This window comes from Salvelinus fontinalis, chromosome 23 (genome assembly GCF_029448725.1).
Source record: "Salvelinus fontinalis isolate EN_2023a chromosome 23, ASM2944872v1, whole genome shotgun sequence".
Taxonomy (NCBI): Eukaryota; Metazoa; Chordata; class Actinopteri; order Salmoniformes; family Salmonidae; genus Salvelinus; species Salvelinus fontinalis.
In genome coordinates, this window is record NC_074687.1 from 44,339,718 (window position 1) to 44,358,649 (window position 18,932).

The 18,932-nt window shown below is 43.7% G+C and overlaps 1 protein-coding gene across 1 annotated transcript in view; it reads left to right on the top strand.

The window, feature by feature from the left end:
• The window catches only part of LOC129821388 (inactive dipeptidyl peptidase 10-like), a 245,580-nt gene that overhangs the window by 211,282 nt on the left and 15,366 nt on the right, over positions 1–18,932 (top strand). The window contains exons 8-15 of the mRNA XM_055879018.1: positions 4,516–4,636; positions 5,524–5,678; positions 12,998–13,095; positions 13,264–13,387; positions 14,535–14,573; positions 14,767–14,874; positions 17,659–17,750; positions 18,042–18,089. Of these exons, the coding sequence (XP_055734993.1) occupies positions 4,516–4,636; positions 5,524–5,678; positions 12,998–13,095; positions 13,264–13,387; positions 14,535–14,573; positions 14,767–14,874; positions 17,659–17,750; positions 18,042–18,089 (785 nt within the window). The remainder of the gene's footprint in view (positions 1–4,515; positions 4,637–5,523; positions 5,679–12,997; positions 13,096–13,263; positions 13,388–14,534; positions 14,574–14,766; positions 14,875–17,658; positions 17,751–18,041; positions 18,090–18,932) is intronic.

Sequence of the window (18,932 nt, forward strand, 5' to 3'; positions counted from 1 at the left end):
GACCAATCAGATCATCTCTGAAAAATGTCTAATGTGAAAAGATCTGATGTGATTGGTCAAACGACCAATTAGTGGGAAAAAAAGATCTGAATTTGTCTGCCTGTGTAAACGCAACCCTAGAAAGCCCTTACAGCTGTGTGTGTGTGTGTGTGTGTGTGTGTGTGTGTGTGTGTGTGTGTGTGTGTGTGTGTGTGTGTGTGTGTGTGTGTGTGTGTGTGTCCATTTGTGTCCGCTGGTGCATGAGTGTGTGTGGCTCTGGTAATGACAGAGTAGGGTTCATTATTCATTAGCTCTTTCTGCATATTTGTCTGTGTTACCACTTCACATTTCACACACTTCTCGATACTTATGGCCTGCCCTCTGCATATCCATTTATCTAAGCTCCTCACACCAACATTTGCTCACAGTCTCCTATCATGTAAACACATTTTCTCTATTTGTCTAAGATAAATTGTTAAAAATGACCACTTTGCCATGTGTTATGACCTCCACCGGTACAATTTATCGCATTTCTTTTGGAACTTTCCAAGCTAATTCCTAAGATACAACAGGGGGAAAAAAGCTAAAAACTGCGGATACGAAGTCGAATACTCTATTTAAGTGTGGGTTCCTTCCCTCCGCAAAGTGTGCGTTGATTCAAGAGGTTCTTCTGTGTTGTTTATTCTTCCTTCACTGAATAACTTCTTGAGCGTGTGTGAGTATAACTTTAAAACAAATCAAATGTTATTGGTCACATACACATGGTTAGCAGATGTTATTGCGAGTGTAGCGCAATGCTTGTGCTTCTAGTTCTGACACTGTAGCAATATCTATGTAACGCTTGTTCTCCTCCTCTTCGTCCGAAGAGGAGGAGTAGGGATCAGACCAACATGCAGCGGGTTTTAGAAAACATAATGAATTTATTAAACGACGAACATGAACACGAAACAACACTTGGAATAATTACAAAATAACAAAACGAACGAAGACAGACCTGAACTAGAGAACTTACAAAATAAGATGAAGAACGCACGAACAGGTATAGACTATAAACAAAAAACGCTACAGTCCCGTGTAATACGAACATACATACAGACACGGAAGACAACCACCCACAAACCAACAGTGTGAACACCCTACCTTTTATATGGTTCTCAATCAGAGAAACGTCAAACACCTGTCTCTGATTGAGAACCATATAAGTCTAATTACCAACGACCTAAACATAGAAACACAAAACATAGAATGCCCACCCCAACTCACGCCCTGACCAACTAAACACATGCAAAAATAACAGACAACAGGTCAGGAACGTGACAGAACCCCCCCCTCAAGGTGCGAACTCCAGGTGCACTCCTAAAACTCAAGAGGAGGGTCTGGGTGTGCATCTGTCCGTGGTGGCGGCTCCGGCACAGGACGAGGACACCACTCCGCCATTGTCTTTGTCCCCCTCCTTAGCGTCCTCCGAGTGGCGATCCTCGCCCCCAACCCTGGTCTAGGAACCTTCACACCGGTCCCCCCTAGATAACTCAGGACATAGAGGTAGCTCAGGACAGAGAGGTAGCTCAGGACAGAGAGATAGCTCAGGACAGAGAGATAGTTCAGGACAGAGAGATAGCTCAGGACAGAGAGGCAGCTCCGGACTACTGGCAACTCCGGCCTGGGTGGCAGCTCCGGGCTGGGTGGCAGCTCCGGGCTGGGTGGCAGCTCCGGGCTGGGTGGCAGCTCATGACTGGAGGGCAGCTCATGACTGGAGGGCAGCTCATGACTGGAGGACAGCTCATGACTGTAGGGCAGCTCATGACTGGAGGGCAGCTCATGACTGGAAGGCAGCTCATGACTGGAGGGCAGCTCATGACTGGAGGGCAGCTCATGACTGGAGGGCAGCTCATGACTGGAGGGCGACTCATGACTGGAGGGCGACTCATGACTGGAGGGCGACTCTGGCGGATCCTGGCCGGCGGGCTCTGGCGGATCCTGGCCGGCGGGCTCTGGCGGATCCTGGCCGGCGGGCTCTGGCGGATCCTGGCCGGCGGGTTCTGGCGGATCCTGACCGGCGGGCTCTGGCGGATCCTGGCCTGCGGGCTCTTGCTGCTCATGGCTGGCTGACGGATCTAGCTGCTCATGGCTGGCTGACGGATCTGGCTGCTCATGGCTGGCTGACGGATCTGGCTGCTCATGGCTGGCTGACGGATCTGCTGCTCATTGCTGGCTGACGGGTCTGGCTGCTCATGGCTGGCTGACGGATCTGGCTGCTCATGGCTGGCTGACGGATCTGGCTGCTCATGGCTGGCTGACGGATCTGGCTGTTCATGGCTGGCTGACGGATCTGGCTGCTCATGGCTGGCTGACGGATCTGGCTGCTCATGGCTGGCTGACGGATCTGGCTGCTCATGGCTGGCTGACGGATCTGGCTGCTCATGGCTGGCTGACGGATCTGGCTGATCCTGTCTGGCGGAAGGCTCTGGCTGATCCTGTCTGGCGGAAGGCTCTGGCTGATCCTGTCTGGCGGAAGGCTCTAGCGGCTCCTGTCTGGCGGACGGCTCTGAAGGCTCATGGCAGACGGGCGGCTTTGCAGGCTCAGTACAGACGGGTGGCTTTGAAGGCTCAGTACAGACGGGCAGTTCATGCGGCGCTTTGCAGACGGACAGGTCAGACGGTGTTGGGCAGACGGGCAGTTCAGGCACCGTTGGGCAGACGGGCAGTTCAGGCGCCGTTGGGCAGTTCAGGCGCCGTTGGGCAGACGGGCAGTTCAGGCGCCGTTGGGCAGACGGGCAGTTCAGGCGCCGTTGGGCAGTTCAGGCGCCGTTGGGCAGACGGGCAGTTCAGGCGCCGTTGGGCAGACGGGCAGTTCAGGCGCCGTTGGGCAGACGGGCAGTTCAGGCGCCGTTGGGCAGACGGCAGACTCTGGCCGGCTGAGACGCACTGTAGGCCTGGTGCGTGGTGCCGGAACTGGAGGCACCTGGCTAAGGACACGCACCTTCAGGCTAGTGCGGGGAACAACAACAGGGCACACTGGACTCTCAAGATGTACTATAGGCCTGGTGCCTGATACCGGTACTGGTGGTACCGGGCTGAGGGCACGCACATCATGGCGAGTACGGGGAGAAGGAACAGTGCGTACAGGGCTCTGGAGACGTACATGAGGCTTGGTGCGTGGTGCCAGCACTGGTGGTACTTGGCTGGAGACACGCACCACAGGGAGAGTGCATGGAGGAGAACCAGGGCTCTGAAGACGCACAGGAGGCTTGGTGCGTGGTGCCAGCACTGGTGGTATTGGGCTGGGAACACGTATCTCAGGGCTAGTGCGGGGAGCAGTAACAGGACGCACAGGACTCTGGAGACGCACAGGAGGCTTGGTGCGTGGTGTAGGCACTGTCTTCACCAGACGGCTAGCACGCACCTCAGGACGAGTGTGGAGAGCTGTTCCCAGTGACATTAACTCACCAATACGTTCATTCGGACGGATGCCGTGCCTCATGCACCAAACCAGTACATCGCTCATATCTTTCTCCTTCAATTTCTCCATTAACTCCTTTACTGTCTCTGCGTCACTCACCTCCAAATCCGCCCTCACCGGCTCCTCATGTAAAGCAGGAGGAGTTGGCTCAAGTCCCCTGACTGACCCAAGTATATTCCCTGAGAGCCCCCCCCCCCCAATAAATTTTGGGGTTTGACTTGCGGGCTTCCAGCCTTGTTTCCGTGCTGCCCCCTCATATCGCCGCCTCTTTGGGGCGGCGACACTCCTCTGGTTCCGCCCAGGGTCCTTCTCCGTCTAGGATTTCCTCCCATGCCCATTCCTCCTTGTACACCTGCTGCTGTCCGTTAACCCGCTGCTTGATCCCTCGTTGGTGGGTGGTTCTGTAACGCTTGTTCTCCTCCTCTTCGTCCGAAGAGGAGGAGTAGGGATCAGACCAACATGCAGCAGGTTTAGAAAACATAATGAATTTATTAAACGACGAAGACAAACACGAAACAACACTTGGAATAATTACAAAAATAACAGACAACAGGTCAGGAACGTGACAATCTAACATGTAATCTAAATAATTCCACAACACCTACCTAATACACACAAATCTAAGTAAAGGAATGGAATAAGAATAAATATATTTAAATATATGCATGAGCAATGACAGAGCGGCATAGGCAAGATGTAGTAGATGGTATAAAATACAGTATATACACATGAGATGAGTAATGCAAGATATGTAAACAGTGGCATTACTGAAGTGAATAGTGATCCATTTATTAAAGTGGCCAATGATTTCAAGGCTGGTTTGTAGGCAGCAGCCTCTCTGTGTTAATGATGGCTGTTTAACAGTCTGTTGGCCTTGAGATAGAAGCTATCTGATTTGTGTGTGTGTGTGTGTTTCACACATACGCCTCCACACACTTGTCTTAATAAACCACAAGGGTCTTTTATTTATAAGTAATGATGCGCGTGATCTTATAACGTAGCAGGAACATCGACTAAATGTAGGTGAACGCAGTAGGTTTGAGATCCCATGATGAATGAAACATCTTTCTCACCAGGTGTATGTCTTTGAAAACAACATTTACTACCAGACGGATGTCAAAAGCAGTTCTTGGAGACTGACGTCTTCGGGGCGAGAAGGAGTGGTCTTCAATGGCATCGCTGATTGGTTATATGAAGGTAGGACCGCCGCTGTTCTGATAATATTGGTCAACAATGGTTGAGAAGGTCCATAAATGACAACCTCAGACTGGAATTCACCTATATTGTGTGGACAGTATAGGTACATTCTGCTACTCTGAAATGGCTCTCTTTGTTTATGGCCTGGGGACTGTCTTTTGTAACCACGGATAGCAAAAGGACTTGACTGGTGTCCAGCATAGAACAGGATTCACACACACACACACACAAACAAACACAAAGAAACACACACACACACAACCCACACGTAGATAGTGACTGTATTTACTCTGTACCATTTGTGGAGACATGTTGAATAGCTCTATGACGATTGTGCATCATATAGGGCCATTGTTACAATCAGCTAGATTATTGGGTGTTGAGAGCAGGAAAATTAGAAATGTCCCCAAATGTGCTATTTTTACACATTATATTGTGTTGGCCAATGGAAAGTGAAGAGGCTGATAATTTTGTCATCTCCCACATGATTTCTGCCTGCCTGGCACTCCTACTGGATAATGGTTCAGCCTCTCCTTTTCCTTCTACTCGAAGGAATGAAACAGTCAGTGTACATGAATCCAAAGTTTAGCTGTACACACGCACATTATTATTTCTGGAGGAAATAGAAAATGGTAAGATGAGGAGCTAAAAAAAGCTGATATTTAAAAATAAGTGTCCTTGTATTTCTTTAAAAAATAAATAAATACACGTTAATTACTAGTGCTGTGAATGTGTTTTGACATGCCTATTTTGTTGTGTACAGTTTATTTATATACAGTAAAAGGATTTAGATATTGGCAGAGTTAAAGTGTAGATTTACCACATGCAATGTTTTATCCACTTGGTATACAGTTATTAAAAACAAATCTCCTTTCATTGTTTTACAGAGGAAGTACTGCACTCTCAAGTGGCTCACTGGTGGTCCCCTGACGGGTCACGACTGGCCTACCTCAACCTCAATGACACTCTGGTACCCAACATGCTCCTGCCTCGCTTCACTGGCGCCCTCTACCCCAGGGGCCAACTGTACCCTTACCCCAAGGTAAGAGTCAGGCCAACTGTACCCTTACCCCAAGGTAAGAGTTAGGTCAACTGTACCCTTAGCCTAAGGTAAGAGTCAGGCCAACTGTACCCTTAGCCTAAGGTAAGAGTTAGGCCAACTGTACCCTTACCCCAAGGTAAGAGTTAGGCCAACTGTACCCTTAGCCTAAGGTAAGAGTTAGGTCAACTGTACCCTTACCCCAAGGTAAGAGTTAGGCCAACTGTACCCTTAGCCTAAGGTAAGATTTAGGCCAACTGTACCCTTACCCCAAGGTAAGAGTTAGGCCAACTGTACCCTTACCCCAAGGTAAGAGTTAGGCCAACTGTACCCTTACCCCAAGGTAAGAGTTAGGCCAACTGTACCCTTACCCCAAGGTAAGAGTCAGGCCAACTGTACCCTTACCCCAAGGTAAGAGTCAGGCCAACTGTACCCTTAGCCTAAGGTAAGAGTCAGGCCAACTGTACCCTTACCCCAAGGTAAGAGTTAGGCCAACTGTACCCTTACCCAAAAGGTAAGATTTAGGCCAACTGTACCCTTACCCCAAGGTAAGAGTTAGGCCAACTGTACCCTTACCCCAAGGTAAGAGTCAGGCCAACTGTACCCTTAGCCTAAGGTAAGAGTCAGGCCAACTGTACCCTTAGCCTAAGGTAAGAGTCAGGCCAACTGTACCCTTAGCCTAAGGTAAGAGTCAGGCCAACTGTACCCTTAGCCTAAGGTAAGAGTCAGGCCAACTGTACCCTTACCCCAAGGTAAGAGTTAGGCCAACTGTACCCTTACCCAAAAGGTAAGAGTTAGGCCAACAATCCCTTCCCCAAGGTAAGTTAGACCCGGTACCAATTTAGACCAAGTTAGGCTAACAGTAACCTTTCTCCAAGGTAAGACTTAGACCAACAGTATCCTTACTAGGGCTGTCGCAGTCATGAGATTGTGTCAGCCGGTGACTGTTATGCAAATAACTGCCAGTCTCACAGTAATTGACCATCATTAACATAAACACGTTTAGCATCATTGACTTCCACGCATAGCCTACAAGCCACTGCTGCAGACCTTTGGAATATCAATATTTAAAAAAAAAAAGTAGAACAAATACATGTAATATAACCTACACCATTACAATAAATTCATTATTTATTTTAGACAGCTTATTTTAGAAAATGTAGACTATTTCAGAAGAACAGAATCACAAACTTTGATATTATTTTAGGCTCTGATCCGGCTATGCCATAAGGCTGTGGGATACACTAGTTCATTTAGCAGACAGTATTTGCTTAGAATTCTGTGGCATTATTTTATAGTATGAAGAATACAATTGAACATAGCTGAATAAAATAAAATGAATATTTTCTCCAAACGATTTCCGAGGGAGTGCAAACATGAGTTTATTCTGTGTTGAGCGGTTAACAAGGAAATAGGTCCACCTATATGCTCCATTTAGAGTTATTTATGGAACTTTACTTGTGATACAAACGTTGGGCTATATGTTTGGATTTTTAATATATTCTAATGCTGAATGATACGACTAATGATGATTTGAAAAAAGTTGCATGAAAGGCACGAGCTCTACTTTGTTTCATGCGCAGGCTGCACACATCTCATCAGTCTCTCATTCATAATTTGACAAGAACTTAACAATATTCTCACCAGGCCTCGAATTTCTAGGTGGCATCCCCCTTGTGTGGCCATTGTGCATTTTGTCTGAATATAATCATTATAATTATTTTTTGCCGGCAGCACTCCAAAGCACCTCTCACTCACATGGCTCTCTCAGATATCTCAATTCTTATTAGCCAATGACCTTCAAGTGATCGGGTCCTTCTCACAGGCATCTCAACTCCGAAGTAGGCTACAAGTGAAGACAGACACATTGGGGACACAACTGTGCATGTCCTTATCGAAATTCCGAGGCGCATATTGAACATGTTAGAAGAACTGTCCAAATGTTATTTTCTTCCGCCAACAAGATGAGTAGGCCTAATGAACAGCAAAAGCACTAGCATATGTCAATCTACTATCCCCCATAGTACAAACATTTTGCAATTCTATTGGTCAACGTGTTCTTCTGTGTGAGAAATAAATATTCCCAAACATACTCTGGGACAGTTGTGGGATGCGATACATCCCAAATGAATACATCCACTCGCATAAAAAAAAAAACATTTTACAAGAAATGAAGCGGATGCAACAGATCAGAACGTTTAGCTTAAAATGTTAATAAACTATTAGGCTATTTCTTCACATTATAAGAGCAGCAATGCGCACATGGCTGATAGACTGTGTTCCAAATTCCGAATGTGCCAAAATGCAATCAATTAGCGGGAAAACACCATTCTCAAAAGTGACCGCAGATGCCATTATGCATGTAATGCTTTATTATAAAGGTGCATTTTTATGGTGAAAGTAATATTCCTCAAACTGGAAACTCACGCGTCACCTATGCATGCCATTAGGCTCTACACCGGTTGTAAAGGAGTTATTTGGCAACTTTAACTGTGATACAAATCTTATTAAAACATTGGCCATGTGGGCTAGGCTACATGAGATGTGTGACTATGATTTTAAAAAGTCGCAAAAAAAGGCATGTGCTGTTTCTTGCCTTATTGCACACACAATCATTCACAAGTCATAATACATCATTCACAAGTGATAATATTGTCACCCATCAGAAATAATCTTAATTGAACCTGTTGACTCGTACAATCACATATTTGTGATCATTGTTGAGTGGTCCCTGCAGCGTACGATCTCACATACTGTATGTGATTGGAACAGTAGCAACGGAACGTATGACGCAAAACAAATGCATCTAAACAGCATTGTTGTCTGAACATCATCTAAATCTTTTTTTTGTACTGATGGAAAATAAAGGTCTTAAACTTTATTCCTCAATTTGACCTTTTATTGTAAAAGATAAATGCCAACTTCATCATCCAAGCATCACACGGAACACATCCACAGCCAAACTCATTCAATAAACCAGTCTAAATAACAGGTTGCGCTGACAAAAAAAAAAAAAAAACATAAGTTAGCAACCTAACAGCTGGACTAGTTTACAATGTACCACTTCTCTGGTGAGCACAAGAGACTAATGTAATGTTGTTTAGAAAGAGATGTGTGTCAGCTAAGCTAACAGCAGCTACATTTATGATGGCAGCCATGTTTGTTTACTGTATGTTTGACTTGGTGAAAACTCCCTAATCCCAGAATGCCATTCACTATAAGACACAAGTCCATGTGGGTAGAAATGGGGGAAGGTATTGTGGGGGATATGATGCAGGAAATATTACTATGATGGGGGATTTATCAGTAAATGGGGAGCAAACACAAGAGTTATACGCTAAGTTATACGCAAAATAAAAATTAACCCCTGGAAAGGGGACTGAGCTGGCAATCCTGAGGTACCAAAGTTACAATCTGATGCCGTGTTCAAAACAACTGGGAAATGGGAAATCTCCGACTTCCGACTTCAGTGTGTTCAAGACAACTGGGATCTCGGAAAAAACGACCTCCGACTGGGAAAAATCGTTTTGAACGGTCATCCAACTCGGAATTCCAACTTGGGAACTCGGGCCTCTTTCTAGAGCTCTGAATTTCTGACCTGAAGATCATTGATGTCATGATTTTACCTAGTATTTTTCTGAGTTCACAGTTGTCTTGAAAGCACCATAAGTCAGTCGAATGAACTATCCCTTATTATAACATCTTTGGTCTGACAGACGCCTACATGACAACCAGAATGCATTGTATGATGTCAACAGACATGGTACCACACATAGCCGGCAAATAGCTTAGCATTAGCTCATCATAATCAGGACACTCCAAAAATTATTTTACACACATCAAATGTGTCCATTTCAATCTATGCAATAATTGGAATGCATGATTTGTCACCAGGACACCAAAACATGTGAATAAAACAGTAAATACATTATGATCCATACATACATATGGTATGGTACAGCAGAAGCGACAATACGATATACAGAAAATAAGCCACTTACTTTGAAAGGAACGCACACATGTCCAAAGTCCAATTTGTAATGAAAACAACCATGAAGGCAATGCAGGCGCCAGCCAGAAAATGTGCTGGGGGAAAACGTTTGTGCAAGGCCTGTTCTGACTATAGATGTGCAATGTCTTCATACTTTAGGGACGTGCTTGGGCTCTCGTTGAAGAGAGAAGTTTGTCCGCTAAAACATAAGTGAAATGTTCTACTTCTTATGCGACTTAACGAGGAGGCGAAACACACCTCAATCTAAACTGTTAGAAAATAAAACTTGTTAGAAAATAATTTGAAATTGACAGCCTATAGATAATTAGCAGCATCATGTCTTGGTTTGAAGGCAGGGCGTGTAACTGTCCAGTTGGATAACAATCACATTTTGGACCAGTGAGAGCATTCTGACGTCACGCGCATGAAAAAAACTCATGCCGGGGCGACGATTAGAGATATTTGGAACTCACACTTGAAAAGTTTCATCTTGTCTTTACATATACTAAATAATATATGTGTGAAATTAGTTTTGATTTAGAATGGATCATTATCACCATTATTATCACTTGTCTTGGAACAGGGGCAGGGTAAAAAAAAGGATGTTTTATGCACTTACTGTCAATAGTGAAAGGAGAATGCTTTTCCCGTGGTTCCTTTTCATGCCAGCCAGGATGGCTATACTCTTGTTCTAAAGCGAAGCAATGTGCTTAATTTAGGAAAGTTGAGAAATAAATATAGTAGGCCTAGCCTACAGAAAGCTGATGGGATCATCCTCTTTTTAATAGAGGCCATCAACACTCTCGCACAATTGCATAGCCCATAGAAATGTTGCGCAACATGAGCTCCTGGGCTCTCACGAAGTGTTCGATTAGATTTTCAATTACATTTGCATTGATGTCAGAGTGATTAGAGGGAAAATGGAGTGCGGAATACCAGGCAGTTAGTAAGTTTGGAAGGCTACTAACGACCATCAGCAGTATCAGAGCTTGGAGAAGTCTAGTTATCGTGACTAAACGGTCATGTGGAATTCGTCTGCTGTCGTGACTCATGACTGCCGGTTTGGCAGTAATCTAGTCACCATAACAGCCCGAATCCTTACCCCAAAGTAAAAATGAGCCCAGCATTATCTTTACTCCAGTGTAGGGTTGGTCTAGCAATACTACCACTTCAAGGACGTAGCGTGCATAACTCTACTCAAATGTCATAGTGGGGTTAGGTCAGCCCTTGCAGGTCCAGAGAATAAAGAAACAATTATCTGGACATAGGGGTCCTACTTTTGTACTCAGAAACAGGACACAGCTATTGTCACTGACTCTGAGTGACTGTGAAATTCTCGCGCTTTTGAATGATCGATTGACTGATTGATTTGTGAAAGAGGTAGCATAATAACGTTTTTCAATTTGGTCCCTAAAGTGCATGGTGCAAAAAAACATTATGACATTACATACACTGAACAAAAATGTGTATTGCGACATGCAACAATTTCAAAGATTTTACTGAGTTACAGTTCATATAAGAAAATCAGTAAATTTAACTACATTTAATAGGCCCTAATCTATGGATTTCACATGGCTAGGAATACAGATATGCATATGTTGGTCACAGATACCTTTAAAAAACTGTAGGGGCCTGGATCAGAAAACCGGTCAGTATCTGGTGTGACCACCATTTGCCTCATGCAGCACATCACATCTAATTCGCATACAGTTGATCAGGCTGCTGATAGTGGCCAGTGGAATGTTCTCCCACTTCCCACTTCTGTCCCACTTCTTCACAGGTGAAGAAGCCAGATGCTGGTTAATCAGCTTCTTGATATGCCACACCTGTCAGGTGGATGGATTATCTTGGAAAAGGAAAAAGGCTCACTAACAAGGATGTAAACAAATGTGTGCGCAACATTTAAGAGAAATAAGCTTTTTGTGCATGTGGAAACTTTCTGGGATCTTTTATTTCAGCTCATGAAAACAGTATACTGTAGATACAGATACATTACGTAGATACAGACATGAACAATGGTTCTATTGTTCAATCATCAGCCAGCTTTTGAGATTTAAAAAAAATGAAGTTACGGTCGGGATAGCTTTGAGTTGCTGTGGTAGTTTGTTCCACTCAACAGCACGGTGTACTAACCAGACTCTTACATTTAACAAGCACATTCTGTGTAGAGTAGCCATGTACCCAAAGCGCTCTTCCAGGGCATAAAGAAGAAACATCTTCATCATATTACAGGTGGAATGAATAATTAAACCTGCACAGGGCTTTTTGGCTTTCGCTTTTTTCATCCTGGTTAAAAAAATCCTTTCTTGTTTTATTCATATCAACGCTGACTGGCTTCCTTTGAAAAGCACGGTGGTGGTGGTTGTAGGGGTCTGTAGCGTTAGGCGGGAAGTGCTGTGATAAGCTATGGTAAGGAGAGGTGATGCTCTACCATCCTCTGATCTGGAGGGGAAGAGTGGGGCTACCTCTGAGGGGCGAGGGGGCAGTGGGGTATGGGAAGGTTGCCTCGCCCAGACAAATAATTTGAGTCAGAGAGGGAGGGGATCTTCTTAATAAACCACAGCAAGTTTTGATCACACACACACACACACACAAAACACACACACACACACACACACGCACACGCACACGCACACGCACACGCACGCGCGCGCAGGCAAGCACATACGTACGTACACACATACACACGCATAACAGTACGCACATACACACACATATACAACGAGAATTTTGCACATACCCACAAGAGAGGCAGGCTAATATCGAGGGAGTCCGCGAAGAAGAGAATTCCTTTCTCTTGGAATATCAGTTGGCATACTGTTTTTTCCTTTCACCCAGAGACCCGATTATGCCGAAAAAAGAGAATAGCGGAACAAGGTTATAAAGGGGTTGGCAATATCAGTGCAGTGAAAGCCAAAGTTTGACTCCTGTCATCTTCAAGTTAGGATCTGTGGTATGGGACTCCTCCAGCCCTGATAGACTAATGAGCTGCATGCTTTAAGGGGAGGACTGAGCTCATATGGGAGAAAACAATAGCCTAGTTAAGATGGGCCTTGAAGGCTTCTGCGCAACACAACTCTCGCTTACTCCATTTCTGATTCTCCCTGGTCATTATATTTCTCTGATGAGGGACTGTTTATGAATGCTGGCATTTCAAAACATGACAAGTACATAGCAGAATGTTGTGGGGCTGTACACCACAAACTGTACAGGCCTTCTATGTATAGATGATAAAGTCTTCTATGTACCATGTGTGTGCTCTCCGTGCTCTCAAAGGTGGGTGAGCACTTTGAAAACTGTTGTGCATGTGGTTTTTCTATTTGTGTTTTAGGTGGGGCAGGTCAATCCCACAGTTAAGCTTTACGTCGTCACCTTGGATGGGGGATCCCAGACAACTGAACTGCGACCTCCCAACAGCTTTGAAAAAAGGTATCAATTGAACAATGTTGTTTCTATGAAGAGACCAGCATTTTCAATTAAAAAAGACAACAAATGGAACATGTCGTTCATTAAGCCCCAGTTGGCAGCATATGATTTTGTTTTTTAAATAAAAAACATGTATTTAATTGTGTCCCAATGGCCCTTTGTCCACTATAGTGACTACTACATAACCATGGTGAAATGGGTCACAGAGGAGAAGATCGGTGTGCGCTGGTTGAACCGCGCCCAGAACACCTCCATTCTGTCGCTATGTGAGGTCACCATGGGGGCATGTCTAAAAGTGAGCATCGTATAGTAAAAGTCAAAAGTTTGTACACACCAACTCATTCAAGGGATTTTCTTTATTTTCTACTATTTTCTACATTGTAGAATAATAGTGAAGACATCAAAACTATGAAGTAACACATATGGAATCAGGTAGTAACCAAAAAAGTGTGAAACAAATCCAAATATATTTTATATTTTAGCTTCTTCATATTAGCCACCTTTTGCCTTGACAGTGTTGCACACTCTTGGCATTCTCTCATCCAGCTTCACCTGGAATGCTTTTCCAACAGTCTTGAAGGAGTTCCCACATATGCTGAGCACTTGTTGGCATTCTCTCAACCAGTTTCATGACATGCATTTCAATTAACAGGTGTGCCTTGTTAAAAGTTAATTTGTGGAATTTCTTTCCTTCTTAATGCATTTGAGCCAATCAGTTGTGCTGTGACAAGGTAAGGGTGGTATACAGAAGATATCCCTATTTGGTAAAAGACCAAGTCCATATCATGGCAAGAACAGCTCAAATAACCAAATAGAAATGACAGTCCATCATTACTTTAAGACATGCAGGTCAGTCAATGCGGAATATTTCAAGAACTTTTAAAGTTTCTTCAAGTGCAATCGCAAAAACCATCAAGCGCTATGATGAAACTGGCTCTCATGAGGACCGCCACTGGAAAGGAAGACCCAGAGTTACCTCTGCTGCAGAGGATAAGTTCATTACAGTTACCAGCCTCAGAAATTGCAGCCCAAATAAATGCTTTACAGAGTTCAGGTAACAGACACATATCAACATCAACTGTTCAGAGGAGACTGCGTGAATCAGGCCTTCAAATCAAATCAAATTGTATTTGTCACATGTGCCAAATACAACAGGTGTAGTAGACCTTACAGTGAAATGCTTACTTACAAGTCCCTAACCAACAATGCAGTTTTAAGAAAAATAAGTGTTAAGTAAAAAAAATATTATTCTACACTGTAGAAAATAATGAAAATAAAGAAAAGCCCTTGTATGAGTAGGTGTGTCCAAACTTTTGAGTGGTACTGTACACGTTACTGTCTTTGCGCTGTGAAAGGCCCGATGGGTTGTCCATGTCTACAGGTAAAGGTTTGAACAGCAGACACATATACCCTGCACCAACCGCTCTCTGTTTCCCCCTCAGAAACATGTGATTACATCAGAGAAGTGGCTTGACCGTCAGGTAAGTCATATTGTTATTACACAGATATTACACAAGTTCATTCAAGAATTTCTTTAGCTACATATATTGTGCAATACTTTTCACTGGAGAGGGATACAAAGGAAATACCTTGCAAAACCAGAAAATCCGCCTATTCAATGTTAAACGTGTTTTTCTGGTCATGACCAGTTGGCTACACTCATTTTTCTTACAGAATGAAGAGCCATTGTTTTCCAAGGATGGTAATACCTTCTTCCTGACCATGCCAATAAAACATGGCGGACGAGGGTCATTCCACCACATCACCATGATATCTGACCAGGTAGGATGTTCAGCTGTCCTAGTTGTGGTAAAGAAAGTCTCAATTAGGTTATTCGCTCTCTGTTGTCCCCCCTGATGAAATTGCGGAGGGGACTGTGGACCTGTCTCCGTCCGTTAGTGCGTTAATACGTTAGTCACACACACGACATCTCAGACAGATCTGGCTTGATTTTGAAGAAACTTGTGTGAGTAATGCGTTGATTGGCCAGAAGGTGGCGCTATAACAAGAGATTGAAAATGCGGACTTTGAAAAGTCACGCCCCTCACACCATTTGACCTAAACTTTCACTTGGGCATGGTCTAGTACATACAACATACAAATGCATATACAATCAGTCAAAGATGTTCCTATTTTTACAACATTTTTTTACACATGTTGCAAACACTGTCCAGACTCATTCATATCAACCACACGGTGGCACTATGATGAGCACATGTTTATATATCTTGATCTGTTTGACTCAGAGTGATGAAATTTGGAACACATGTTAACCTCTACCGAGCACCTACCCCGGGTCCGGGATCACCCCCCACCCCCCCACACTGATTAGCATCGCTAGCATAGCGTCACAATTAAATAGTAGCATCTAAATATCATTAAATCACAAGTCCAAGACACCTAATGAAAGATACAGATCCTGTGAATAAAGCCACCATTTCAGATTTTTGAAATGTTTTACAGGGAAGACAGAATATGTAAATCTATTAGCTAAACACGTTAGCAAAAATCACAATTTTTCTTGTCCACCATTTTCTCTCAACACCAGTAGCTATCACCAATTCGGCTAAACTAAGATATTGATAGCCACTAACCAAGAAAAAACCTCCTCAGATGACAGTCTGATAACATATTTATGGTATAGGATAGGTTTTGTTAGAAAAATTTGCATATTTCAGGTAGATGTCATAGGTTACAATTGCACCCACCGTCACAAATGGACTAGAATAACTACATAGAGCAACGTGTTTACCTACTTACTAATCATCAAACATTTCGTAAAAATACACAGCATACACTAATCGAAAGACACAGATCCTGTGAATACAGACAATATTTCAGATTTTCTAAGTGTCTTACAGCGAAAACACAATAAATCGTTATATTAGCATACCACATATGCAAACGTTACCAGAGCATTGATTCTGGCCAAAGAGAGCGATAACGTAAACATCGCCAAAATACACTGCTCAAAAAAATTAAGGGAACACTTAAAAAACACAATGTAACTCCAAGTCAATCACACTTCTGTGAAATCAAACTGTCCACTTAGGAAGCAACACTGATTGACAATCAATTTCACATGCTGTTGTGCAAATGAAATAGACAAAAGGTGGAAATTATAGGCAATTAGCAAGACACCCCCCAAAACAAGAGTGATTCTGCAGGTGGTGACCACAGACCACTTCTCAGTTCCTATGCTTCCTGGCTGATGTTTTGGTGACTTTTGAATGCTGGCGGTGCTCTCACTCTAGTGGTAGCATGAGACGGAGTCTACAACCCACACAAGTGGCTCAGGTAGTGCAGTTCATCCAGGATGGCACATCAATGCGAACTGTGGCAAAAAGGTTTGCTGTGTCTGTCAACGTAGTGTCCAGAGCATGCAGGCGCTACCAGGAGACAGGCCAGTACATCAGGAGACGTGGAGGAGGCCGTAGGAGGGCAACAACCCAGCAGCAGGACCGCTACCTCCGCCTTTGTGCAAGGAGGTGCACTGCCAGCGCCCTGCAAAATGACCTCCAGCAGGCCACAAAACATAAATAGCTCTTACTTTTCGACGAGCTTCCATCGGAATCTTGGCCAAGTGGTACTTTTGTCCAAAAGAATCGTTGCTTGGTTGTAAAACGTTGCATTCAACTTCTGATATAGCAGCTAACTATAGCTAACAATTGCTAACATTAGCTAACGTGTCCAAATCCTCATTACGCAATACTGAGGAAATTCCGAAAAATAGCAATATACTCGCATAATCTGATATAACTCGGTTTCAAATAGCTTCGTTATGATGTTTCTAACACCTATATCAAATTAAATTACAGACTGATATATCTAAAGTTCATTACTAAGCGTTCGAAAATGACATCCCGGGGTCTCTCTCTGCGTAAAGTTCAACGTCGAAAAGATGGCGTACCTCACTCCTTGGTGTTTTATAACCTCTGAGAGCTACGCAGGAAGCCCATTCCACTTCTCATTGGTTACTGACATCCAGGGGAAGGCGGGTGCAGTTCGTGTCGTTCCATAGGATATACACACCCCTTTAAACTGAACTGAGATCAGAGCTTCGCTCTCAGACCTTCGCAAAACCTGTCATGGATTTCGCTGTAGAAAGAGTTCTGTTCCACTCAGAGACATAATTCAAACGGCTATAGAAACACGATAGTGTTTTCTATCCAATAATAACAATAATATGCATATTGTACGATCAAGAATTGAGTAGGAAGCCGTTTCATCTGTAGAGACAATTATGCTAATTTGAAACAGCACCCCCTATAGTCGCAAGAAGTTAAGGGATATGAGTCTAGCTAACACATGTGATATCTCAGACACCACTGACCTGATTTGGATGAAACTTGGGTGAATGATGCGTCTTGCCATAGAGATCCATCATGCGTCAAATTATACTGATTGACCCAAGGGGGGGGGGGGGGGCGCTGCATCATTCATGGGGGACGACATGTTTACTGCCTTGTTTTGTTATGCATCGCACATGGGCTATACAAGGTTATGTTGCGTCTAGCGTGCCACTGAAGGTGATGTAATGTGTGTTTGTTTTGTTTCCCTGCTCAGTTCAATGGTGATGAGGTCAACATGCGCCACCTGACCTCTGGCAGCTGGGAGGTGTCTCAGATCCTGGAGTATGATGAGGAAGCAGATACAGTGTACATGACTGATACTCAGACCATACTCTGACATAGGGTTGCACAATTCTGGTAACTTTCCCAAAATCCCAGTGGAAGATTCACGTAACCAGGAGGGAATAAGCAGAAAATTCAGAATCCTCCAACTAGGATTACTGGAAAACCTGTGAATTTTGGGAAACTTACCGGAATTTTGCAACACTACTCTGATATTCCTTCAATGTAGGGCTGAATTCAGTTGCAAAATGATGTTCATGAATGTCATATGTCAACATGGATCATAACAAAATATCTTCTTCTGTCTTTCTATAGTTATTTCCTCAGCACAGAAGATAGTTCAATACAAAGACAACTGTACAGGTACTGTATACATTTAAATTTAAATAGAAAGTATAGTAATTGCCAATATGCAGATGTTAGACGTCCAACAGATATCAACTCTGGTCCAAACATTTGTCTAGAGGTACAGTGCATTCGGAAGGTATTCAGACCCCTTGACTTTTTCCACATTTTGATACGTTACAGCCTCATTCTAAAATGTATTAAATATTTTTATATCATTCTACACAATATCATTCTACACACAACACCCCAAAATGACAATGTGAAAACAGGTGTTTAGAATTTTTTGCAAATGTAAAAAAAATATATATATATACAGTATATACGTATTTACATAGGTATTCAGACCCTTTGCTTTGAGACTCGAAATTGAGCTGTTTCCTGTTTCCATTGATCATCCTTGAGATGTTTCTACAACTTGATTGGAGTCCACCTGTGGTAAGTTCAATTGATTGGACATGATTTAGAAAGGCACACACCAGTCTGTATAATGTCCCACACTTGACAGTGCAAGTCAGAGCAAAAACCAAGCCATGAGGCCAAAGGAATTGTCCGTAGAGCTCCGAGACAGGATTGTGTCGAGGCATAGATCTCGGGAGAGGTACCAAAAACTGTCTGCAGCATTGAATGTCCCCAAGAACACAGTCCCCTCCATCATTCTTAAATGGAAGAAGTTTGGAACCACTAAGACTCTTCCTAGAGCTGGCCACCTGGCCAAACTGAACAATCGGGGGAGAAGGGCCTTGGTCAGGGAGTTGACGAAGAACCCAATGGTCACTCCGACAGAGCTGCAGAGTTCCTTTGTGGAAATGGGAGAACCTTCTAGAAGGACAACCATCTCTGCAGCACTCCACCAATCAG